Here is a 27,695-nt window from a genome sequence, read left to right as displayed (position 1 = left end):
CTTATTTCTTTGGAATCCATTGGATGTTAGTACATTGGTGAGAGTGTGTAGTTCGGTTTTTAAGTGTTGTTCGTCAGCTAAGTGTTTTGTTCTAGAGATGAGTGTCTTGGCTACGGAGTTGATCTGGGCTGGGTGGTGGTGTGAGAGAGCGTGCAGATAGCGGTTTGTGTGTGTTTTCTTCTGGTAGATGGTGTGTCCTAGGGAGCCATTGGATTTCTTGTAGACTAAGACATCCAGGAAGGGAAGTTGGTTGTTAGCTTCTGTTTCCATGGTGAACTGTATTTTGGGGTGTAGGCTGGTGAGGTGTGTGAGGAAGTTGTCCAGTTTTTCTTTCCCATGTGGCCAGATTATGAAGGTGTCATCTACGTATCTGAGCCAGAGTTTGGGTTTGTGATCCGATTTTTCTAGAGCTTGGGTTTCAAAGTGTTCCATATAGAGGTTTGCAATGACAGGTGAGAGGTGTGATCGTGTTGGATAGGCAGTGGTTGGTCAGATCTAAGATGTGTTGGGGGGGTTATATTTGTTTTGGATAGCTGTCAAGGCTTCTTTGATAGGCACTTGGGTGAAGAGGGATATGACATCGAAGCTCACGAGTAGGTCACTGGGCTGTAAGTTTTGTTTCTTTATGATCTCTATAAACTGGAATGAGTTTTTTACGTGTGAGTGTGATGGATTCTGCATAGGGCTGTAGTTGTTTGGCGAGAAATTGGGCTAGGTTTTGTAGAGGTGAGCCTATGGAGCTGACTATAGGTCTGAGCGGGGTTCCTTCCTTGTGTATCTTGGGGAGACCATAGAGTTTGGGGCATCTGGATGATTTCTCTCTGGGAATGATTCTTTCCTGGATCTCTTCGCTAATGGGGGAGGCTTTTTCATGCTGTGTGGGCGTTTTGGGGGTTGCGTTTTGGGCATTGCCCCCAAAAGCAACTTACCCAAAGAGGAACAGACAGCACTACGTAACCTGAAAGAAGACACCAGCATAATAATCCTACCAGCAGACAAGGGCAACGCCACGGTGGTTATGAACACATCTGACTACCAAACCAAATTAATCAACCTACTCCAAGACTCCACATACAAACCCCTAAATACAGATCCCACCACCTACCTGGAAAAAACCACCAGAACCAAGATAAAAGCCTCCCCCATTAGCGAAGAGATCCAGCCAAGAATCATTCCCAGAGAGAAATCATCCAGATGCCCTCAACTCTATGGTCTCCCCAAGATACACAAAGAAGGAACCCCACTCAGACCTATAGTCAGCTCCATAGGCTAACCTCTACAAAACCTAGCCAAATTTCTCGCCAAACAACTACAGCCCTATGCAGAATCCATCACCTCACATGTAAAAAACTCATTCCAGTTTATATAGATCATAAAGAAACAAAACTTACAGCCCAGCGACCTACTAGTGAGCTTCGATGTCATATCCCTCTTCACCCAAGTTCCTATCAAAGAAGCCTTGACAGCTATTCAAAACAAATATAACCCCCCCCAAACACATCTTAGATCTGACCAACCACTGCCTATCCAACACATATTTCATTTATAATGGACAAAAATACAAACAAACAGAAGGAGCACCCATGGGATCACCCCTACACCTGTCATTGCCAACCTCTACATGGAACACTTTGAAACCCAAGCTCTAGAAAAATCTGATCACAAAACCAAAACTTGGCTCAGATATGTAGACGACAACCTTCATATACTGCCAATGGGAGAAGAAAAACTGGACAATTCCTCACAAACTCAACAGCCTACACCCAAAATACCAGTCACATGGAAACAGAACTAACAACAACTCACCTTCCGGATGTCTTGTAGTCCACACAAGAAATCAATGGCTCACTAGCGGACAACCATCTACAGAAGCAAAACACACACAAACCGCCTATCTTGCACGCTCTCTCACACACCACCCAGCACAGATCAAACTCTGTAGCCAAGACACTCATCTCAGAACAAAACGCTTAGCTGATGAACAACACCTAAAACCCGAACTACACACTCTCACCAATGTACTAACATCCAATGGATTCCATAGAAATAAGATTACAAACCTAATCCAAAAAGAAACCCCCACCAAAATCCAAGACAAAGAACAAGAAACGGCAAAGCCCTCCTCCCATACATAAAAGGCACCACAGACAGAATCAGTAAGATCCTTAATAAACACAACATCAAAACAGCATTCTGCACAAACAGAAAAATATCCACCATCCTTAGAAACCCCAAAGATAAAATTGAATTAGAAAATCAAGGAGTAGACGAAATCCCATGCACCACTTGTCACACCACATACATCGGACAAACCAACAGAAGAATAAGTGCACGCATTGAAGAACATAAGAACTCAGTCAAAAAAGAGGAACCAACATCTTCCCTGGTCCAACACCTTAAAGACACAGGACATGAAATTGACTTTAAAAATACCAGAACCATTGCCAAAAGAGAACATTTTAATAACAGAATAATCAGAGAAGCCATCGAGATAGAAAAACGCCCACACAGCATGAACAAGCGAGATGATACCTCCCGCCTACCAGCCATTTGGAAACCCGCCCTTATTGATCAAACGACTCCTAACCGCAAAAATCTTAAACCCTCTGCAACTCAGACTAACCTGAGCACAACCAAACAGAACACTCCCCCAGCCAATCAGAGCACAGCCAAGCCCCTAACCATTCAGAACACACCTCCACCCAATCAGAACACAGCCAAGCTCCCATCCAATCCGTTCATACCCTCACTGGCAGTTAACAGGAAGAAACAGCTCAAACCACACATTGCTGCTCAAAGCAAGAAGCTAAAAAACAACCAGCCTGAAGATGACGAATGTGACTTCGTCGAAACGTTGCAAGACACTTCCAATTTTACGCGGAGAAACCCGAACAACCAAAAAGACCTATATATATATATTATATATATATATATATATATCTATATCAATATATATAGTGTAGGTCTTTGGTTGTTCGGGTTTTCTCCGCGTAAAGTTGGAAGTGTCTTGGCGACGTTTCGACGAAGTCCCATTCGTCATCTTCAGGCTGGTGCTTTCAGCTTCGTGCTTCCATGAAGCTGAAAGCATCAGCCTGAAGATGACGAATGGGACTTCATTGAAACGTCGCCAAGACACTTCCAATTTGACGTGGGAGAAAACCCGAATAACCAAAGACCTACATATATGTGTATATATATATGTATGTATGTATGCATGTATGTATGTATGTTATACCTATACACATACAGTACATACATTGGAGATACAGATATATCTCCAATGATAGATATTGGAGAGCAATCAACCAGTGGAATAGCTTGCCTTCAGAAGTTGTGGGTGCTCCATCATTGGAGGCTTTCAAAAAGAGACTTAAAAACCATTTGTCTGAAATGGTATGGGGTCTCTTGCTCAAGCAGAGTCCCTTCCAACTCTATTATTATATGTCAGTCTGTCTGTCTGCCTACCTATCCATTTGTCTGTCCGTCAGTCCCTCTTTATCTCTCCCTCCCCAATATAGTCATTGGTTGACCTTTCAGAATGGAGATAATGTCCTTTTCCCCATTTTTGCTAAAGCAAGAAAAAGGGAATTTTAAAATGCTAATAAAATTTTATTATCCTCAATGACTATTGTGCCCAATGTAGCTAACAGTGTTGTGCCTATGTACAAACGTATTACCATAAAGTTCATCACTACACCATCATTTTTCGTCCTGTCCTGCTGTGGAAGGCATGGAGTTGTCTATATTCAGAAACTGGCTGATCCTTGGAAATTTGGCTATGCACGTCTGCTATGAGTTTTCCAATGAATTTTAGTTGTACGTGGGGCAGCTGTTTATACAGGTGCAGCTGTATAAAGACATTAAATGGTAGTTACAGAGTTTCTGATCTTTTAATTCTGTAATACTTCCAACATTTTTAATAACTGCATGATCATTAGAGTCTCAGGAGGTCAAGCATTTCTTGGCATGGAACTGCAATGACTGGGAGACTTGCTCCAGTTGAATTTTGGCCTGTTGCACAGCAGTGGAAAAGCACAAATCACAGCTGGAAATGTCAGAGTTTATTGAGGACATGGCTGTAGCGTTATCCCCCGGTGGATTGGATCTTAAATACTGATGCTTTCTCCACCATTTTTTGATACCTGAGAAAGATCAATATTACAAGTTATGGGATGCTGTGTCTGATAAATGTTCATATGGAAAAGGAGGAAAGTAATGTTTAAATTGGTGCCTAGATAATGAGATGAGGTTGATTTTAGCTTAACTTGTCATGGTCAAATTTGATATTTGCTTCAGCTAGGCACAGACTTTTCTGTTTGGGTACAGTATGCTAGTTGTTTTAATTTACCTTCTTCTATACTTTTATCCATTTGATTTAAACAGGGTGTTCTGAATGCTTGTGCAAATTTTCCCCTTTATTAAACCTTACTCTTTTTTTGCGAGCGCAAACATTTGGACAAAATTTTAAAATAGATTTCAAGAATAAAAACTTATTGGGAATTTTAAAAAAGGCTACAGCAAAAGCATTTTGCTAAACTCTCATGTAAATATTGTAAAAATATTCTCTACTGCCTTTGTGCTTGCATTTTAGGTTGGAACTTGGATCCATGAAAACAAATGCTAAATTCTTTTAGAATTACTTTTGTGGCAATTGTTTTCAAAACGGCAATATAATTTTACTATGTGCTCCCATGTTGTACTAGTTATATTGATCCCTTTTAACCACTAATCCAGTGCTTAAAAATGTGCACTAAAATATATTAGTAGCAAAATAAATAGGACTATTTCTAAATTAATTAAGTTATAGATGATAAATATTGTGAATTATCTGTCTTTCTTTACAGATACCAGGCACTGGTTTACTTTACCTCTGTGTTTCAATCTATTTCTTGCGGCATCCATTACTTGGCTTCTGTTTTCTTGGCTGTTACACCAAAGTTTGTATGTAGTGTTCCTGGAAATGTGAGCCATGTCCTCATTTACAATTCATCTCATTCAAACATAGAGGATGTCTGGAGTCTGTGGACATCAACGCAAAGCTACATCTTGGTCCAGCTGGCAAATGGAGACATTTGGGAGCTTAATCAATGCAGCAGGTCTAAACGAGAAAATGTCTCAAGATTTACTTACAAATATAGTGGGAACAAGACTGATTTTCTGTGTACTGATGGCTATATCTACGACCACACCAATTGGCAGAGCACCATTGTAACCGAGTGGGATTTGGTCTGTCAGCAGGAATGGCTTGCAAAATTAACCCAGCCAACATTTATGCTGGGGGTCCTTATTGGAGCTGTAATCTTTGGAGACCTTGCAGACAGGTACAGTATGGGGTTTGCAAAAAATTGTTGGAGGATCTTGAGGTTTAATATCTCCTGGCTCTTGAGCTCATTTACCTTGGGAAGATGTACTCTTTTGTACCTCCCAGAGCATAGTGGAGTGATAGTTGACTTAACATAATACAAATCACAGTACAGGAGCTTCCTAATGCAGCATTTTTTTCTGTCACTGACTTTTGGCCTTCATTTTCTAAGAAAATTTGCTTTTCATCTTTATTCCATGTTTGAGTTAGTCTAAAGTCTGATATCTAGCAAGTAAAGAAAACTTTCACCTATAAAGCTGCATGTACCTAGGGTTTTATTTAAACCATTTAGCACCCATTGTGCAAAAACAGCTTTATTTCCCATTGGGCTAATAGATTCCTAATGTGCTATGATTGCAAATGTAAATAACGGGATCTGGTTTAAGTCAGATGGAAATTCTGTACAAAGCTGCATGAATTCTTTTGACCAGTCAGGTCTAACTCAGCTGTGCCTTACTTCCAACGTATCTGTCTCTGTTATCAGTTGGATTTCTTCCCTGCTGATACATACCGACGCAAAAAGCACGGAGCAGCACAACTTGGAAAAATAAATACAAATTCAATTTCTGACCCTTCATAGAAAAAGTAAACACTTTTCTGTATGTTAATTCTGCTTTACTTTACTTGCATCTGGCATGAACTTTGGAGCTCCAGTGTTCTTAGGAACCATTTCCCCTCATTTCTTTGTACGCCACACCAACTTTTGAGATATTCCAAGTTAAGTGCTACAAAGGTTTCAACAGGAGAGAGGAAATCACGGCTGCTTACTCAGATGGCTGGGATGCCATCGAAGATGGCTGCTAGCAAGATAATGTGATCTAATGTCCCTGTCAACTTGACCTGGGACAGTCCAAAGTACATTTGTCCTGCCATGCAGATATGACCGGGGCTCTGCTGCAGCTGCCAGTATCTGTCTTAAGGTTGTCCATCACAGCAGTGGATACTGATAATTTTTTTAATGAAAAATATTTGGAAATGCAGATGGTTCAAAATGTTAATTGACTCCTCTTTGCCTGCTCATAGTGTACAAATTCTTGATTTTGATTCTGTTGGGTGAAAGTTCATAAACCTTCCTGGCACAAAACCCCCCAAAATTACACTATTATGGTTTGATGTAGCTGTTTTCCCACTATATACATATTGGCTGCCAGGACAGCATGTGCCTCTACAACAGTGTTTCTCAACCTTGACGATTTTAAGGCATGTGGACTTCAACTCCCAGAATTCCACAGCCAGCAATGCTGGCTGTGGAATTCTGGGAGTTGAAGTCCACATGCCTTAAAATCGTCAAGGTTGAGAAACACTGCTCTACAAGGATGGTGCCTGCTGTAAGTTTTAAACAAAGATATCGGGGCGGGGGGAAACAAAGTAGAAAAGTCTTTCGGGTATGCAAGGACAAGAGGAAAATGTGTGTGCAGAATCATGAGCCTGTGGGATATGGTGCTCTGTTGAGTGTAACATCCTGCAAAAGCAATATTTTGACAGCACATCAAAATGAGGTTCATCATTCTATTGGATTCTTGGTGCTCTCTGACCTTGGCTTTTTTTTTATGTAGCTGTTTCATTGTCAGAGTAGGTACCACTATCAGTTCTCTGACATGAGGAAGGGACTCTTCATGGGAAGTTTAGAATAACATTGAGGGGTGGGAACTAGGAGGGAGTCTTTGTGATTTCAGTCCAGATTCAAACCATTCAAACTGCTCCAAATGTGAGATTGACACTCATGGAGTATAAGTGTTAAATATGTTCAGGGTAGAAATATAGACTTACATATTTTACAGAGTCTCTAGAATGGACTAGGCAGCTTGTGGTTCTCCAAGTGCAGTTGAAGCACCATTCTCGGCACCCCTAGAAAGCATGGACAGTAGTGAGGCCAGATATCTGGAAAGCCACATGTTGTCTACTGCAGATGTAGAAGTATGCACAATTTGTGCTTATTACTGTATATAAGGGATTCTACAAGTAAAAGCTGTTGCTGGATTGGAATAACAGTTTCAGTTGTGAAGAAAAAGTGTAAGCTTTGTAGAGAAATCTTAAAAATGAGCATGGACCTTCTGAATATATTTATGTTAATTCTGATGCTACTTGTAAAAGAGCATTTTTATTATGGAATGATTTCATGCCTATAAGTATCTTCCGGTGTTTACTAGTACAAAAGCAGACAAAACATTGGTTGTTTATTTTAATTTGTTATTTTTATATTGCATCTTCTCTCCAGTAGCCCAAGGCACCCTTTCCTCCAGTATTTTTCCACAACAAACCAGTGGGAGAAGTTGAGCTGAGGGAGAGACTGGTCTCAAGTCTGTGGTGGAGATAAACCTCAACTTAATTCTCCTGGCTGTTGGCCAACATTGTAACCAAAGAATGGCATCCTCATTCCTTGATGAAATAGGTGTATATTTAGCATATATTTGATATTCTACTTGGATAGAAATTGCAGTAATAGGACATCCATTAAGATCAACTAGTAAAATATCAGTTGGATTTTGCATGAAAATTTGTAAATATTACAACCCATAGTGTAGCACAGTACAGCATAGCATAGTTTTTATCATTCTGTACTAATAATGTACTCTGCTGTAGTATTAATCAAGCAGGATTTGTCATAAATAAGAGGGCAATCATTTAAGCCTATTAATAATATAAAATACCTTTATATGACACTAAGGAGGATCTTGCCATAATCTTTTCATTAGACGTTGAAAAAATTCTATTGGCAATAGTGTAGTTACCTCTAAATCACAGGTGTCAAACTAGCTGCGTCATGTGACGTGTTGCAATGTGTCGCGACTTTTTTTGCATTGCCGGAGCTGTGGTGGGCGCGGGCTCCATATGATGCAACCAGCCCCACAGCTTGACACCCCTGCTAAATGGAAGGGCTGCTGTTACTTTCCTGAAAAGAACAGAAAATGGTGTTGAAAACAAAGGAATGGGCTGAGGTGCAAATTATTGGGGGATTAGATAGCCTAGCAATTAGGAGCTGCATACCTAATGAATTTTAACCCTTTCTGAATCTGGAGACAGGGTTCCTCTTGCTCTGATACCCTTCCCTGCCTAAGTCCTTTCCCAGTTTTATTTCAGTTCCTTTACCTTCTATCACAGCTACCCCCTTCCTCTTTCTCTGTTTTTATTTCCATTCTTGCTGCTCCTGCACCCTCCCCCCCCCCCCGTTTTCCCCACAACTACAATTCTGTGAGCTGGATTGGGCTGAGAGTGGCTTTGTGTGAGTGTGTGTGTGTGTGTGTAGGTTTATAGGCTTTAAGTGAATACAGGTAGTCCTTCATTTATCACCACAACTGAGTCTAAAATTTCTGTTGCTAAATGAGACATTTGTTAAGTGAGTTTTGCCCCATTTCACGACCTTTCTTGCAACAGTGGTTAAGTGAAACACTGCAGTTGTTAATAGCATAATTGCAAAGTGAATCTGGTTCACTTGTTGACTTTGCAGGTCAGAAGGATGCAAAAGTTGATCACATGATCCCAGAACACTGCAACCCTTATAAATATGAGTCAGTTGCCAAGCATCTGAATTTTGATCACATGACCACAGGGATGCTACAATTGTCATAAGTGTGAAATCACTTTTTTCAGTGCCATTGTAACTTTGATTGGTCACTAAATGAATTGTTGTAAGTTGAAGACTACCTGAATGTATGTTTTTATTAGTTTGTAATATAAAATACAAAAATACGAAAGCAAAATATAGGTAAAATAGACTACTGTATGTATATTTCTGTTTGCCAGAGCAGTTTCTGCATGAGTGAATCCCTGAATTTGTAGGGATCTATTAATTTTATAACTATACTTTTATTTTATAGGCAGTTAATTTTAATAAGTAGTTATTCTATTCTGTTCTATGTTTTATCGTGGCTTTACCTTTTTTTTGGTGTGGCCTCTAGAAGATGTATCTACGCCTATATGTACATACCTACACACAAATGTAAAACATGGATAATTTCGGATGAACAACAGGAATAACTTCCTAATGGTGTGAATGGAAAACCTTGGGAAATGAGGTGTTCTCCTTTGCCAAAGGTATTTAAGCGGGCTAAATGGCTATATGTCAGGTAAGCTGTAGGAATGGATTCCTGCGCTGGGTAGAGATTGGGGGTAGATGACCTCCATGATTCCTCCCACCCTTTACATTCAATGGGAAATGTCAAGAACATGTAATAGCTTTGTTCCCTATGCCATCCGTCTGGTAAACTTGCAAGATTCGTTTTTCTTGCCATGCACATATATACATATTCCGAACTTCTCTATGTCATATAATATATGTGGGTATATGCATAATTCTGTAATTTATTTATTTATTTATTTATTTATTCATGTATGTATGTATGTATGTATGTATGTCATATTTATGTAGTGTAGTGTGACTCTTTGAGAGCTGTATGCAATGAAATTTCATTTTAATGTATGCCAATTAGTGTACATTCAAAGTGACAATAAAGTTATTATTCTATTCTATAACAGGTTTCAGTTTATGCTGGTCATCCTGGGTAGGAAAGAAGAAGCTGGATAGTGTGCAGGGTATATCCAGAGAGGCACAGATTTTTCCTATGCTGAGATAACTAGCTAGTTAGCTAGCAAGCTAAATACTGTAGATGATAGGTAGGTAGGTAGGTAGGTAGGTAGGTAAGTAGGTAGGTAGGTAGGTAGGTAGATAGATAGATAGATAGATAGATAGATAGATAGATAGATAGATAGATAGATAGATAGATAGATATTTTTTTTACGTATTCTTTGTTTTGGGGGGATTGCCTTTAATTCATTTTTGGTTAAATATAATTCCTATTTTTGTTCTTTAAAGTTTTTTTAAATTTTTCATTAAGGCAAGCTAAATAGATTTATGCTTGTTAACTTGCAGGTAAGGAATATTTAGAAAAAAATCCTGAATTTTCCATTCCAAAATTAATAAGATTTTATTAATGTGTTTGGAATCCTTTCTGCTTATAATATAATTTGAACTAACACCTCTGGGAGTTACTAAACTGTTCAGATTTTTTTTTTCATCTGGATAATTATAAGAATTTGCTTCTCTATATTTGGAAAAAAAATATGTTTTTCATCAAATTCCCAGTGAGAAGACTATTAATTGAAAATAGTAATTCATGTATTTAATGGTAATTGTTTCTCTATTAAGCTGACTTTGTAACTGACCCTAAATATGTGCAACTAGTTTCCATTATTACAGCAATTTAATAAGATATTTTAGGTTGCTGTGGATTATTCTGTTTTTCTTTTCCTTGCCTCCTTTTTTTCTTTTTCAATATATTTTCAAAGTTTGTTGCTTTATATACTTTGAAATAAATACAGTTATTGTGTGTCTTTTTTATTTTTAAAACTCTTTTATTTTTTAAAAAATATATAATGAAAGCCTAGTTTATTTGCATTGTTGCAACTATACATTGTTGGGGGCAATATGCTGAATCTGTAAACTGTGTAGAGAGGGCTGTAAAACACTGTGAAACGGTATGTAAGTCTAAGTGCTATTGCTGTTGCTCCCATACTGTTGTAATTTGTTGGAAGCCAACATAACATTTCTGAAGATTGTAGAGAGATTTGATAGTGAATACAGGATTGGTGGGACGTCCTTGTTTCTTATTAGTTCAGATGCATGTTTGTCCAATGTCACGTCTGCAATATTTATTATTACAGTTGTTATTTACAGACTGGGGAGACGCTACATCCTGTGGCTCACAAGCACTGGACAGTTTATATTTGGCATTGCTGTGGCGTTCACATTTAACTACACCAGTTTTGTGATTGTCCGTTTCCTTCTTGCAATGGTAAGAGTACAAGCTTATCTTTTTTCAAACAAAATTATTTGCATTACTTTTTTTTTTAACTGACATTTCAAAAAGTACAAATTGCCGCATCTTCCAATCAAGTTAAAAGATTGTTTAGAGTTTTTTTTTAAAAAACTGGTTTATTATGGATCTAATATTATTAAGATAAAATGCAATAAAGGAACTAAAGATCACATTTCAGGCATTTTCCTTAAAAAAAATTGACAGCGTAGCTTAAGTGCTGATAATATGGACCATAGTCTCAATCCAGCCAGAGTTAAGGGCGGAGTGGTTAATTTTTTTTTGAGTTCCCTGCTCCTAAATAATGAGTCTTAGATGGCAATCTCCCCCTATTTTATATATGCTTAACTTATGCAAGAATTCAGAGACGTGAATGTGGGCTGCTCTATGTTTAAATCATTTTGCCCAACTTCTTTTCTATGGGGGAAAGCTGTGTGCTGAGAAACTGATTGGCCAAAGATCACCTGATGAATTTTATGACCATCAGATCTGAATCTGGAGCACAGTTCCCTGCCCCAGGTCCATGCTGTTATATCTTGCCACCTGGGCATCCTTTGGCTGGACTGTGCCCACATTAGTTTCCAGTATTTATTCAATTTAGATACCATCTATCTCACTTCTCAGTATTGTGCACTCTCACTATTATTGCTCCATTCATTACCGAAGCACCACTTTCCATTTTAAGAAAGGGGCCTTGCTGTTCTGAGCATCCCTGACCATCATTTTTTAATTACAAAAGAATCTTAGTGGGAGACTATACTGGAGTCATTTTCTTTTATCTGTCCTTTTTCCCCTCCTAGGTTTCAAGTGGCTACTTGGTGGTGGTGTTTGTTTATGTGACTGAATACACGGGCATCAAAGCCCGCACCTGGGCCTCCATGCACATCCATGCTTTCTTTGCTGTGGGAATCATGGTGGTGGCCCTTGTGGGCTACTTGGCACGGACCTGGTGGGTCTATCAGATCTGCCTTTCTGTAGCCACTCTCCCATTTGTCTTGTGCTGCTGGATGCTCCCAGAGACACTGTTCTGGCTGCTCACAGAGGAAAGATACGAAGAAGCACAAAAATTAATTAATGTAATGGCAAAATGGAACAAAGTAAGCACTCCTTGTAAAATTGCTGAACTGCGCCCGATGCAAGATGATCTTGTCAGTAGCAGAATGGGGGATCATGACAGTTCTCCCATGAAGAAGCACAACATCTTAGATCTGTTCCATAACTGGCACATTGCAAGAAGGACCATTACAGTCTGGCTGATTTGGTTCACTGGGAGTTTAGGATATTATGTATTCTCCCTCAGTTCTGTGAACTTTGGAGGCAATGAATTTTTAAATCTGTTTCTCATAGGTAAATATTGCTTGATATAACTTACTGCACTTGGATCAGAAATACAACAGTACATGTCCAGGGATTATTAGTGTTGCTGGTTACTTCCAAGCCCAGATCCATGCTAGGATGGTAGCCATTCCATAGACTGTAACTTTATATAAACCGGTTAGCCAGGTAATTGTGTAACCATGCTGTTCATGGAATGCAAATAATTGTAATAGATAAAAGTTTCAAGCAGGGCTGGGGTTGCTGGAAAGAGGTTGGAAAGGATAGCCTGGTCATCTTAAGAGTTCCTCTTAAAGATTCGGTTTTCATTAAGACTTTATCCCTTTTACATTTGGCAATGCAGGGAGAAGTAAAGTAAGCAAGGAATTGTCTCCATTGTTACTGAAAAGTAATGCGACTAACTATTTCTGAACATATAAGCCAGTCTCCTCCATTAATAAAATTAATAGCAATTATATCAAAAATTACAACAGTAAAAATTAATACAAAGTTAAAAAAAGAAAAAACAGAAGTGTAGCAAAGAAGGAAAAATAGAATAGAAAGGAAAAAAAGACTGTAGTAAAAAAAAATAAAAAAAATAAAAAGTGGCTTTCTCCGCCATCACAAGTATAAACAATTTTAGTAATTTAACACCTTCTCCTAAAATTGACCAAACAATCTCCTCTTTCCATAACATACCTCTTGCTTACGAGCCACCCTTTTCCAATCCTTTCCGCCTGGAGGAACCCTTGAAATATTTTTCAGGCTTTGGGAATCTCCTGCCCATTCAGGCCAGAAGTTACAAAATTATTATATTTGTTTCATGTGTTGGCTTGCATATATGTATTAATAATAGTGTTCTTAAACTAAAAATAATGAAACTTTTTCCTTCCCTTGCTTCCCCAGCCCCATTTCTGTGGGTGGTTCCTGCTGCTGCTGAGTCAGCCCAGCCCAAGATATTTTGTGCTTGCCATGTGATGGACACCACCCATCACATGGGTGTTGCACCTGCAGAAAGACAGGCACACACCTGCAAGGAGGGGCACAGCCAAGAAGTCCCAGGGGCATCTCTTACACATGTGCTTTCTCATCATCTGCTGCTGCTCCTCCCTCCCTCCTTCCCTCCTCACTTGCTCACTTCTCTGCTTGCACCTTCATGCACAATCCCTATCCCTGCCTAGGATCCACATAAGCTCTGATGGGCCAGTCCACTGTTGGAAGTTGGAGGTTTGTTTTTGTTCTGTCTCTGCTGTTTTTAAAATGAATCATAATCTCCCAGGCTGGGTCTGGAAGGGGAATGTGATGCTTTTTGAGATAAGCTCAGCTGGGTTTCAGGTGTGGCAGCTGTCTCACCTCAATTACATCTGCCCATCCCATCAGATCTGACAGGAGAGGCACACTATGGATACTGTCAGTTAGGGAGCAACATTTGGCAGGTCCTAGGGCAGTGTTTCTCAACCTTGCCAATTTTAAGGCATGTGGACTTCAACTCCCAGAATTCCACAGCCAGCATTGCATTCTGGGAGTTGAAGTCCACATGTCTTAAAATTGTCAAGGTTGAGAAACACTCTCCTAGGAGATGGGCCTTCTCTGCCCTGGCAGTTTATGGAATATCTTCCCCTTGTAGCAAGACTGGCTCCATCCCTGTTGATTTTCTTAAAATCCTTGAAACATGGTAATGTCATCAGGTGGCTCCATTGCTATTAACATCTGCTGTTCTTTCTTAGCTTTGTGTTTTTAAAAGTTTTTAAAATAATAATTGCTTTTCATTGACATTTAATCTTGTTGTATGTCAACTAGAATCACTTTTTTTTGTGAGATGGGAGGCCACATAAATGTGAAAATAAAAACCAATTTTATATTCCTTACTTTTATTTCTGTCTATCTAATCTTGGTCTTTAGTCCCTTCAAATAATGTCATAGGACTTGATTCCCTTTCATCTTTTCTTTGTCCTGTCTCACAAAATTCTTCAAAACTTTAACAAGCCTCTTTTGTAAAATTCAATATAGGAAAATTAACCAGGTCATTCTCTTGGTTTGTTATTTGTATATTCCTTTTCATTATTAAGAAATGCATGTCCAGTGTAACATTATTTTCTGTATCATTCTTGTAGTCTATCATTTTAAAATCTTTTTTCAATTCAGTCTTGATCTTGTCAGGTAAAACTGTTCCTCATCCATAAGACCTTTTAAACTCAGTCTACTTATAGAATGCAGATACTCTGAAAATTAACTTATGGGTCCATTGTTCAAAAATATCCTTCAATATGTTCTATGTCAAAATATTTTGCTTTGTTCTATAATTGTGAGTTGAGTTTGAGCTTTCTTCTCTTTTAATTATAATCTTTAGTTCCTTCTAGTGTTCAATTTTTAAAATCTTATCTTAAAAAAAAAAATCAAAGCAAAGCTATTGTCCCATGGGAAGGGGACAATATTATTAATTCCAAAATCTTGTTTCAAATTTATCTTGAACATTAGTCTATTTGTAACTTTCTAAAATCAAAGTTTTAATCACCCTTTTGTTGTTTATACTATTTTCTTTTTATAAATTCTTAAACTTGTTAAATCTTTTTTCGCTAAGGGTTTAATTGAAAGTCACCTAGTGCTGTAAAACCTGTAGATCCAAAAGTTCCTAATAGCTGAAAAGAACCAAAAAAAAATCTGAATATGATTAGAAAAGTAAGTACTGAACTTATTGTCCTTTCAAAGGTATAAATTGTGGCTTAAGCAATTATTCCCTCATCTTCCAGAGCTCTCTCTTGCAAATACTAACTGTACTTGTATATTTATGTTCTTACTGTCCAGTGTTGTTTTCCAAATCTTGTTTTCCTGCTGAAAATATATGGCTATTGCTGGCTAATTTTAATTGACTGATATTGCCCATATGAATTTGTCTTCACATAAGTGAATTAATTTAATCACTTATTCAGAATTTCTAACATGCAACCTTTATTTCTCAGTTTCTGTACACATGATCAATTGGATGGTGGAGATGTTTATATAGCCTTTTGCATGAATGTTCAGTTTCTTACATTCTTTCTCTGACATTAAGATGAGAAAAATCAACTATACAAAAACATATTATGTGCTACATTTTGAATTGTATGCATAAATAGACATGCATCTGCTAACATGGTTTGCTTAAATAAGTAAATTAAACATGGTTTGCTTAAATAAGTAAATTAAAGAGCAAACAATAAGCCGGTGGCTCTCAATCTTTTCTTCACCACCGGCCCCCTTTATATACCTTTTGTGGTCATGCACCACCAAGACTTAAGATTTAAATAACATTTCTTCAAGCCTTCAAAGACCTCCTGTTGACGATATCGCTCCCCCCCCCCACAGGCAGACCGTAGATTGAAAACCACTGCAATAATCCACATACATAACATGTCTGAAAGGAAAGTTTAATTCCATATGTAGTAAAATTTACACACACCTCTACCAACTACTACAAAGGGCAGGGGACATAAGGGCTATTTTCCCCTTTGTTGTGTAGGAGTGTAGAGTTTTGAAGAATTCTTTGAAAAAAAGAATTCAATAACATTCTGTAAACACTAGCTTAGACCTGGAAGGGAGGAAGCAGTGAGAAAGAAATTCAAGTGTACCCTACCTGATTCTCTTTGATATAAGAGGAAGGAGAAAGAATTTCTATCAGGGTTTCAAGATTTTTAAACTACTTTCCAATAGTACTGATAGTGTCTGTTTCCTGGCCAGGCCTACCTCAAATGCTGACATCTGTGTCCAGTGAAATTCTGCCTAATTACTTTAGAATAAAGAAAGATAGGTTTGTGGTACATGCTTAACCATTTCCCCACCCCAATTTAACAAGATGCAGAGGAAATCATATTAACCTAGTGATTATGATTCAGACAAGTAAAGGACCTTTATGTCCTCCTGGGGAATGTTCAGTGTATGCTTAGTTCTCCAGCAGGATGGCTGTAGAGTCCAATGGATGGGTTCTATGACAGCCTTCCTGCCCGGCAGACTGGGTAAAAACTTTGGCCACACCCCTTCCTCTGGGCGTGACCCCAGTTTTGACTCAGTCTCGAAGCCCGATAGCAGTGCGAGATTCAGCTCTTCAAAAATCCATAGCTTAAGACAAATTCTCCCTCTTCCAAGACTAAATTTCCAGACGAAATTAGCAATAACAAGATCTTTAGCAGCTGGCTCAGACCGGATCTCCACCCAACGGAGGATCGTCGGAGCGGTGAGAGTATCCCCAGGGGCTAGGGAGACCAGCCAAGGGGTTCGGGGGGCTCACCGGGTCATTACCGACCCCCAGCACGTTTTTCAACCGATCGGCGGGGGGATCATAGGCTCAGCGCCAAACAGCTGTTCGGCGCGAAAACAGGAGCTGCAGCTGATCGGCGCGGACAATTGCGGCCGGAACGGCCGACGGAGCAGCGGAGCGCGCGCCACCTCAGGGGAGGGTCCCCCCCTTGCTCTTAAAGCCCGAAAGGGCCGTTTTAGCCGGCGTTCGCCTCCTGGCTTGCCGTCCTTTTCCTCTGCCGGCGCGCAGGGAGGACAAGGAAAATTTCAGAGCCGGCAGCTAGAACCGCCATTGTGAGCCTCGTGGTCTCCATAGGCTGTGGTTGGGGGGAGTGGTCTCCTCCAATTCGCCATTTTGAACGAGCGGATTAACCCGCCGTTCCATTGTGGGTGGGGCTTTTCGCCATCCGGAGGAGCCTACTTGCATTACAAAGAGGGAAGAGGGGGAAAATAGGCAAACTGCAATCAATTTGAATGTGATCTGTTTTTACAGTCACAGATTGGGGGAGATAAAGTCACCAGTTACATTGTGTTGGACCAGAACTGAAGAGTCCTGGAATTAGGTGAGGAGGTGAGGAGGAATAAATTTCTCTAACTGTTCATATAGTGACCTTTAGTCACTGCCTTGCAGGATCTCCTGTCCAAAGAATCCTGTCTGTCCGGCCATTGTTGGTATAGGCAGAGGAGGGCTCAGCCCCAAGCATCTGCATCTGATCTGCGTATCTTATTCCCCCACTCCAGGCATTGCCTACTCGGGGTGTCTGGCACAATGGCAGACAATGTCTCGTATTCAGTCACACAGGTCCCTCAATTGTCCCCCCCGCAACAGCAGCAAAAACGCAGATCCTCTGAACCAGAGGTGGGGGGGAAGAAGAAGGCTAAAACAAAGCATCTTACTCAGAAGGGACAATCTAAAACGGCTGAGCGAGAGGCCTTGAGGAGACATTTGGCTTTAGAAAGACAAATTAGCAGGGCACAGAGAACCAATTCCACTGGGACAAGCATGGTTTCCCCTGTCCCAGTGGTGACACCCATCTCAGAGCCTACTGCCCAGGAAGTTCTCAAAACTTGGTCTCCTCCTGGGGAAACTGAACAGTTAGATTCCTCCACTCCCTCCTCACCAGCTTCTTCACCCGACCACACTCCAGCGTGTCATTCCAGCGACAAAGCGCAGGAGAACATATGGTCGGCACGATTCCAGGCATTCATGCAGGATGCCTTTTCCCAGTTCATGGCTTCTAAGGGACAAGTGGCCTTTCACACACCCCATAAGGGACGACCTAGGCCGCCCCCTACCAACATTTCTGAGACTTCCTCTCAAATAGGAGAGGGTGACTCATTAGACCTTGATATGTCAGACATGCCCCTTTCGGAGGATGAGGAGACCGCACCTGAGCAGGCGACGAGCTCTGGCCTCTTTAACCCTGCGCTCCTAAAATCACTCCTGATAAAGGCAGTCTCCACAGTCAGCCTAACTTCAGTACAGGAAGAGATGCCCTCTACAAGCAAGGAGGCCAATCCTCTATTTGCCAAAAAGGTCTCACGGGATAAGTACATTCCATGTCCGGAGGTCTTCATGACCACGGTAGAGGAACAATGGTCCTCACTGGCAAGCCCACCGGCGCCCAATAGCGTGGAAAGAAAGCTGTTCAACCTTTCTCCCTCATTCTTGAACATGTTAGAGGTTCCTACGGTAGATAACCCCTTGATCTCATTATTTTCTACCTCCGCGATCCCAGGAGACATGGCGGAAGCCTTGAAACCGGAAGAAAAGAAATTTGAACACTCCCTCCGTCGCTCCCACATGGCTGCAGCCTGGGCGGCCAAAGCAGCCACCTCATCATCATTCTTCGTGAGGGCCTGCATCATGTGGCTGAGGGAGCTGCAAAGCACGGTGCCTCCAGATCAGGTCAGAGTACACCAGACATTGGCCAAACTCCTCGCGGCCTCTCAGTTCACGGCTGACACTTCGCTGTACGCAACGAAGTACGCGGCAAGATCCATTGCGGCCACAGTAGCCTCGCGTAGGCTACTGTGGCTCAAAAATTGGAAGACAGACCTGAGGTCCAAGTGGCGTCTCTCGACGTCCAAATACAGCGGGGCATTCCTATTTGGGTCCATACTGGACCCACATGTCAGTGAAGGCAGAGACAAGAGGAAAATATTAGTACACCCATCAAAGAAGTTTGATAGGAGAAGCAGTCAAGACTTCCAGAGACAGGGCTCCCGCCCAGGAAGCCCCTGGGAATGGAGGCAGCCCTTTCGGTCAGGGCAATCCTGGGACTGGCCCAGAGGCTCGCGATCCTTCTACCCGAGACAGGATCGACCCCAGGATCGCCAAAGCACAGGAGCCAGAGGCCAGTTCCAGTCCAGACGCCCATATAGGGGATCGGGAGGCAGATCCTTTAAGCACACCAAGTGACGCCAAACAGGACACTCCCATCAGGGGTCGGTTAGGAAATTTCATCGAGGTCTGGGAGCAGACCACTACCGACTCCTGGGTCTTGGAAACGATCAGGCATGGCCTGACCTTAGACTTCTGTTCTCCCCCACCAAGCCGGTTCATCAGATGTCCCATCTCCAGAAAGGTACACAAGGCAAGGTTGCTAACTTTGGTAATAGCTCACCTCCTGTCAATTCAAGCCATAGAGAAGGTACCAAGGGGAGAGGAAGGAAGAGGATTTTATTCCATCCTCTTCGTTATCCCGAAGCCGTCAGGAGGATGGAGAGCAATATTGGACCTGAAGGGCCTGAATTATTACATAAAATACAGGAGGTTCAAGATGCACTCCTTGAAATCCATCCTAGCCAGCGTCAGGGAAGACGATCTACTATCCTCAATAGACCTAACAGAGACGTACCTACACATCCCCATCCACCCCAGTTACCGGAAATTCCTCAGATTCACCTACGCGGGCCGACATTACCAATACAGGGCCCTACCCTTCGGACTATCCTCAGCGCCAAGGGTATTTATCAAGATTCTAGCTGTAATAGCGGCCCATCTCAGGCTGATGCCGGTTCGCGTACAGTTCTATCTGGACGACATCTTGATCCAGTCCAGATCTCAGGAACAAGCAAGGGTAGATCTCAAGACCACAATCCGAACCCTGCAAGGGCATGGATTCTCGGTCAATTTGGCCAAAAGTCATCTCACTCCCTCAAGGAGACTGCAACACCTAGGCGCAGTAATAGACTCGTCACAGTGCAGGGTATACCTTTCCCAGGATCGACGAATCAGCATATCCAAGCTAATTCACCAAATTCAGAGAATCAGGAGAGTGCCCTTGATGCAGCTTTCGAAACTCCTGGGAAAGATGATATCTTGCATGGGCATTATACCATGGGCAAGACTCCACTCGAGGGAGTTGCAGTGGTTCCTCCTACCCTACCAGAGGAGGAATCTCAGCACCTCCAACAGGAAGGTCTTGGTACCAGCACAGGTGATGAGATCACTGAAATGGTGGATATCTCCCAAGATACTCAAGGGGAGCATATTCAAAGAGCCGAACAGGGTCACGCTCACGACAGATGCGAGCCTGTTCGGATGGGGAGCCCACTTGGGAACCCAGATAGCACAGGGCCAGTGGGACCAGAAGGACCTCTCACACAGCATCAATTGGCTAGAGCTCCGGGCCATCCACCTGGCCCTACGCCATTTCTCACATCTAGTAACAGGGAGGCACGTCCTCGTGTTAACGGACAATGTAGCAGCCAAGGCCCATGTAAACAAGGAAGGGGGAACGCGATCAGCGGAACTAATGAAGGAGGCGTTAGCTCTGGCTCGGTGGGCAGAAACCAACGTGAGTTCTATCAAAGCAGAACACATCTCGGGGGAGGCAAACACCCAGGCAGACTCCCTGAGCAGAGCCAAGGTGGATCAGGCGGAATGGTGCCTGGATCCGGCTCTGTTCGAGGAGATCTCCTGGAGATTCGGGCAACCGCACCTGGACCTATTTGCCAACCACAAGAACACACAACTCCCCAGGTTCTTCTCCAGATTCCCGTCTCCGGGGTCGGAGGGAACGGATGCTCTCAGGTGTCGGTGGCCGGCGCACCTGTACGCTTTCCCACCGTTGCCCTTAATACCGGCGACCATACGCAAGCTGATCCTGGAAGGCGCAGAGATAGTCTGCATTGCCCTGCATTGGCCACGGCGCCCGTGGTTTGCCGACCTCGTGGACCTTTCGATATCACCCCCGTGGAGGATTCCCCCGGACAGAGTAACTCTCAGCCAGGGCAAGTTTGTGCACCCAGATCCCCAGTGGCTACAACTAGCCACTTGGCATTTGAGCGGCAAAGTTTAGCCGAGCAAGCTTACTCGGCAGGGGTGATATCGATCATACAAGCTTCACGACGAGCGTCCACGAACAGGATTTACGATGCTACATGGAAAGGCTTTTGTAGGTGGTGCGCTTCGGTGCGCCTAGATCCAGCTGCAGTATCCATCCCCAATATTCTAGATTACCTCCTGGAGGGTCTTAACAAGGGCCTATCAGTCAACACTATTCGCAGACAGATATCGGCCCTCTCAACTGTTCTCTCTTGTGACAACTTAACATCCCTAGCGCAACATCCAGCGATTAGCGCCTTTTTAAAGGGGGCGTCCAACACAAAGCCCCCTGTCATTCACAGGTACCCGTCTTGGAACCTGCCTAAAGTCCTTCTAGCCTTGACATCAGCACCATTTGAGCCCCTTGATTCATGTTCGCTTCACCACCTATCGCTGTAGGTGGCCTTCCTCGTGGCAATCACTTCAGCAAGGAGAATTTCAGAACTAGCGGCACTATCAGTAAGGAAGGATCTGTGTACCTTTTTCAAGGACAGGGTCGTCCTTAGGCCAGACCCGGCCTTCATTCCGAAGGTAAACAGCATCTTTCACAGATCTCAGGAATTGATTCTTCCCAATTTCTGCCCAAAACCCAAACACAGGCTAGAGCATAGATGGCACAAGCTGGACGTGCGTAGAGCGCTGTGTTTCTACGTGAAATGCACGTTGGCATTCCGCAAGACAGAAGCATTATTTGTTTCCTTTCAACCATCATCTATGGGAAAGAAGGTGTCTTCTTCCACCATAGGTAGGTGGATCAGAGCCTGCATAGCCCAGGCCTACGTCTCGCAGGAACTACCAGCTCCCGCACATGTGACTGCCCACTCAACACGGAGCGCAGCCACTTCGGCGGCGTGGTTAACACAAGCGCCGGTAGAAGAAATTTGTAAGGCAGCGACTTGGTCTTCACCGTCTGTCTTCATCCGGCATTACTGTTTAGACTCCCTGGCCGCATCAGATGCTGCCTTTGGTAGAAGAGTGCCACAGCAAGTCGTATCTGCTCAGAATTCGGTAGCCTAGACTTTCCCTCCCAGGGGGACATGAGGGCTTTGGTATGTCCCATCCATTGGACTCTACAGCCATCATGCTGGAGAAGGGGCGTTGACTTACCTGAACGCCTTTTCTCAGCAGGATGATGTAGAGTCCAAGCCCACCCAGGGGTTAGGTTTAGGCAGGTAGATAATAAAGAGCTGCAATATTGATTCCAACAAAGTTTCTCGCCTAAGTCAAAACTGGGGTCACGTCCAGAGGAAGGGGTGTGGCCAAAGTTTTTACCCAGTCTGCCGGGCAGGAAGGCTGTCATAGAACCCATCCATTGGACTCTACATCATCCTGCTGAGAAAAGGCGTTCAGGTAAGTCAACGCCCCATTCCTTCCATTGAAATTAGTGGGCCTCAAAATAGTTCAGTTTATATAGATTGTTCCTGTTATTTGGGATCATTCTGGATCAGTATATGCATACCAATTAATTGCCATGCTTAAAAGTGTTTTCCCTTCCACACTAAGTATACATTACAAGACGAGTCACCATTACAAAGTTATGTCCAAAGAAGTGGTTGAATCTTGAAGAGTTCTTTTCTTTAAAAAGACATATTGTAGAGGTAAGTAGGATAGCCAATGTCCATTTCTCTGGAGCATCTTTTTTCAATGGCAAGTGCATTTCTGTTAATTACATACAATATTTGCACCACCTTTATGAGCTAGATCATATCTTATTACTCCCATTTTGGGAATAAAGAAGAGTAAGACATACAAGGTTATTCGCCTATGTTAGCTTTCCCCAACCCAATGTTGTTCAGATTTAATTCCAACTTCCATAATCCCTAGTCAGCATTCTTATGGGGTAGGAATTATGGGAGTTGAACCAATATGCCTAGAAGAAACATTAAAAAAAGCAGGCTGAAAAACTCAGCTTATATTTGTTGGGGATATGAAACCCTTTGTGTAAATGCAAGGACTTAAGTATACCACCAGGTCAATTGAATGAAAAAAAGAGCTATTTCTCTAGGAAACAGAAAAACTGCTGGAAAGTATTAATGCTGCTGTGTCTTTATGTAGTTAAGAACTTTCTAAAAAACCACTAATCTTCTAATGGCAGGTGCTGTGGAGCTTCCAGCATATGCCATTGCCTGCCTGGGAATGGACAGAGTAGGGCGAAGGAATACCCTGATCCCATTCCTCATCATGAGTGCAGTGATCTGTGGGATAGTGATGCTCATACCTCAGGTGAGTGATTCAACACCTAGAACTTATTGGAGCCTGTAGGAACACATTTGAGGTATTTGGTTTCCCACATTGAGCCAAAATAACCTCTTTACAGTCTGTGATTTGAAGTGTGAATTAACATTCTTTTGTGAATGTAACATTCCTATGAACATATTTTTAGGGACCTTAAAAAATGAAATTGCAAAATCTTGCAAGAGCAGTTGATAAACTTGTTACAAATAGTTCTTCTAATGGCTGATGGCTTATGACAGTGGTGGCACTCGGAGCCCTCTCTGTGGGCACACGTACTGTTGCCCCAGCCTTGCCTCCCCCTGCGACCCCCTCCTCACCAGCAGCCCCCTAAAGGAGAGTTGCCCCCGAGCATGGCCCATGCGGAGCAGCACAGCCAAGGACATGGCAGCCAGGCAACATAGACAAGACTCTGTCCTCACGCCCCATCACGCACAGTTGATGCTGCGAGGCGCAGGCAGAGGGTGTGGCCACCATGGCGCTGCTGGGCTGTCTGGGCGATTTGCAGCAGGCCCTGGAGGCGGTGAATGGCCTTGTGCGCAGGCAGGGTGGGGGCGGGCAGGGGTGGGGCTGGGGCCAGTTTTGGGGCACTCGGTCTCTAAAAGGTTCGCCATCACTGGCTTATGATGATAGTGTCAACTTTGAAAATGAGCGTGGCTGCAGCCAGTTTCCCTACTCCTTTTCAGTTGACACATAGCACAGAGGGAGGGGGGTTTACCAGGTGCTTCACTAGACTAAATAGATTTTCTCCCTTGGGAACCAAGGTCATTGGCTGCTCCTGGGACTGCAGGCTGGGTGTTTCGTGAAAAGCCCGCCAAGGAGATGTATTGGGGAACGTAGTAGCTTGCATAGCTTTAGGGGTGGGATTTCTTAACTTTGTATTGGAGATTGTTATGTGTCTATTCAGACTTAGTTTCCCTTTTGACGTGCCAATACTTTGTATCAATAAACATGTTCTTTGAGGAACTTGCAAGCCTTATTTGTCTCTGTCTGTCGGAACCATGACAGATGACTTTTATTATTGTACAGTTTTTCTAGCTCACATAGCTCAAAAGACTCTGGGTGGGTTATATTTCAAAACTGTATACACTATAATAAAACAAAACACAACTATGTAAGAAAAGAAAAATAATAATTCAGCATTCTCCCAGGATAGACACTAATAAATCTTACTTAGGATTGAGAATTTGATCAAATAAAACTGTCTATAAGGATTTCTTCTAAAAACAATGGGAGGGGGGACTTCATGGACCTCTGGAAATAATGAGTTCCAAAATATGGGGTCTACATACAAAAAAATGGAATTAACTATTAAATAAAGGAAGCCTGACTCTTTGTCTGTTGTGAACTGGATGAACAAAATGGATTCTTCATGTTTAGAAGTTTTACATGAGTTCTGGTACACAAGGATAAAATTAAAGGTGAGTTCTCTCTCCACATGCTTTACAAATTGTCTTTCTTCTTAATAGGATTTCAATACTCTGAGTATAGTAGCAAACATGGCTGGAAAATTTGCAATAGGAATTGCATTTGGCCTTATCTACTTGTATACGGCAGAACTCTATCCAACAGTTGTACGGTGAGTTTCCTCCCCCCTTCTTTACAGCTAGCATTAATGGTACTTTACGGAAAATATTTTCTGCTGCAACAGTAGCCACTTAATTTGGACAATTCAAGCGAATAATACCATTTTTGGTATTGTAGGTCCCTTGCTGTTGGAAGTGGGAGTATGATGTGCCGAGTTGGGAGTGTGGTTGCACCTTTTTGCGTCTATCTATCAAGTGTTTGGATCTTCTTCCCACAGGTAGATGCCATATCTAAGACTAACATCCAATTAAAATGAAGAAAAAAATATTTAGATGTCTGGGTCTGAGAACTACCAGCTGCTAAATTGATTTATCCTTCACTTGAAGCCTGTGCTAATATGTACTTTTTCTCTCAGTGTTTTCTCTGCCCTAACCTTTATTTAGAGGGATAATTCTAGCTAGGACATAGTACAGTGCTTAGAGATGTGATTCTACTGTAGAAGTGATTTGAAGATTTAGTGTTTGAGAATATTTAGTGTTACAGCAGAGACTTTCAAACTTGTCAACTTTAATCTGTGTGGACTTCAAGTCTCCGGGCTGGCTGGAGAATTCTGGGAGTTGAAGTCCATGTATCTTAAGAGTGGACAAGTTTGAAAAACATTGCCCATCATATCTTTGCACTGAGGGGAGAATGCATTGCTGATCATAACATGGCTTACTGATGTGCTTTCAGCCACAATACAGAGGTAACAGTGCCCAATTGTAGAATTACTTTTAATAGAGATTAGGCAAGCGACCTGCATAATGAGTTTTTGCTGGAAATTTAATCATTTATTTACTTTCCCTTGATTTTATTAGCTCCCCCACCTATTGGTAATTTATCTTAACATGGCTAGCTTAATCAGCTTTTGCTGATCTTACTTATGATTGAATTTGTTATAATTATTGCTATTTAATTGAAACACAATATGAAGAGTTTGAAAAGTTTACATTATAGCCATATTTTTAAACAACTGTTTCTAGGGCCATAAAAAGCCCAAATAAATAAATCAATGTAGGAACAACATTAAAAATCTTAAAATGGAAAAGTGTGTTTTAGGCATTGCTATTGGAGCTGAGGCTGATGACTCTTTGTAGCGCTTTAAGAGTAGATTACTTCCGTTTAGCTAAAAATTCTAGAATTTAAAAAAAAAATTAAAAGTTTCTTCAGCTGGGTTTTTAAGAGGTTATGTTGGACATAAACAGGCTGTCCTAAACTTAAAACCATTTGTTGAGCCATTTGTTGAGTTAATGGGCCTCACACTTACTATCGTTGTAGGATTTCCATGATCACATGATCAAAATTTGGGCACTTGGCAACTGGTATGTATTTATGGCATTTGCAGTATCGTGGGATCATGTGATCTCCACTGTGATCTTCCCAGCTAGTTTTGACATGCAAAGTCAATAGGGGAAGCTGGATTCATTTAATGACCACACAATTCATTCAACAAAGATAGTGATTCACTTAACAATAGTGGCAAAAAAGATTGTAAAATCAGGCAAGATTGACAACTTGCCTTGCTTAGCAATGGAAATGAAAAGCCACCTGTTAATGAGATTCTAGATATCAGTGTTTCCAATATACAGTGGCAGCAATGAGTGCATTTCAGTTGTATAGTATCCTTTTGCATCGTCTCTCTCTTGAGCTCATTTGAATGACATTTGCTTTCTTTTAGTTGATTGTTGGAATCATGGCCTTCTTGACCGGTGTGCTAACACTGCTGCTACCAGAAACACTTGGAAGACCATTGACAAATACGTGGGCAGAAGCTGCAGAGCTAGATGACCGGGTCACCAAAAAAAGCCCTTCAGAAAAATCTCTTCCAGCACAGAATGATGCAACACTGGAGAAAATGGAAATGCTAAACCAAGGAGCACATGGCACTGACTGATAAAATTATCCCTTTGGTTTTTAGCCAGCTTGTGTGATTTTATCTGCAACATCCTAACAGACAATCCATGTGCCATGTAACGAACATTTTCTTGCTTTCTCAAGAAGAGAGACATATGACCTAGTTCCTTGTTCAGGGTGCTTTTCTGAATCATCTAGCTAGCAGCTGGAGTAATGTGCATTATTTTTCTGAGACACACACAGAGAAAATGTTCTCTTTCTGCTTATTTTGAAAACCTCTCTCAGGAGTCCTTATATCAGCAACAGCCAACACCAGAAGAAAGTAGAAACTCATGATTTCCGGAAGAAGTATGGCAGTGTAGGAACACTCACTTTGTATTGCAGTGATTTATCTGTATATTGCCTAGCATCAATAAAGGAAAAGAAACAGGCATCCTTTAACTTTCATGGACCCTGTCCTAGATATCAGCATTATGCAGATGGAAGACAATACTGTTTCTTGATGTAGTTTTAGTATGTTTGGGAGAACACAACTGAAATCAGATGGTGTTAAAAGTAACACTCTTGAAAATGTCTAATAACTTGCAGAGTCTAGAAAAATGTATATATGCTTCAATTCTTATTACAAAATTGAACTCGGCAAATTTGGGAGAAAGGGGCCTGGGAACATTTTGAAGAAAATGTGCAGGGATTGTCAAGAAAACCAAGAACAAATAAAAATAGAATATAATAAATCAGAGAAGTGGAAACGGTGTATACAGAAAGAAAAAAACAACAAGAAAGTCCAGTTGCCTTTTTAACAGCACCTTTAGGAAATCCAGGACCTAGATGCCTGAGAATCTCCATTGATATACATACAGAAATGAAGAAAAAAAAACTTTGTGAAGTTAGGCTCCAGGTAATCCATCAGGACCCTTGCACTTTGTTCCATGACTGATGTTGCATGACA

General features: G+C 41.7%; 1 protein-coding gene across 1 annotated transcript in view; it reads left to right on the top strand.

The window, feature by feature from the left end:
* Window positions 1–27,182, top strand: part of SLC22A16 (solute carrier family 22 member 16) — a 41,508-nt gene extending 14,326 nt beyond the window's left edge. Inside the window, exons 2-8 of the mRNA XM_039351191.1 lie at window positions 4,845–5,321; window positions 11,037–11,154; window positions 11,976–12,522; window positions 23,190–23,317; window positions 24,796–24,905; window positions 25,031–25,130; window positions 26,571–27,182. Coding sequence (XP_039207125.1) covers window positions 4,845–5,321; window positions 11,037–11,154; window positions 11,976–12,522; window positions 23,190–23,317; window positions 24,796–24,905; window positions 25,031–25,130; window positions 26,571–26,786 — 1,696 coding nt within the window. The 3' untranslated portion in view covers window positions 26,787–27,182. The remainder of the gene's footprint in view (window positions 1–4,844; window positions 5,322–11,036; window positions 11,155–11,975; window positions 12,523–23,189; window positions 23,318–24,795; window positions 24,906–25,030; window positions 25,131–26,570) is intronic.
* Window positions 27,183–27,695: the final 513 nt, after the last annotated feature.

The sequence above is a fragment of the Crotalus tigris genome, unplaced genomic scaffold (genome assembly GCF_016545835.1).
Source record: "Crotalus tigris isolate CLP2741 ecotype Arizona unplaced genomic scaffold, ASM1654583v1 scf7180000018371.15429387391:27106975, whole genome shotgun sequence".
In the NCBI taxonomy this organism is placed as follows: domain Eukaryota; kingdom Metazoa; phylum Chordata; class Lepidosauria; order Squamata; family Viperidae; genus Crotalus; species Crotalus tigris.
Note: the sequence above shows the minus strand (reverse complement) of the source record. Positions and strands in the feature narration are given on the sequence as shown.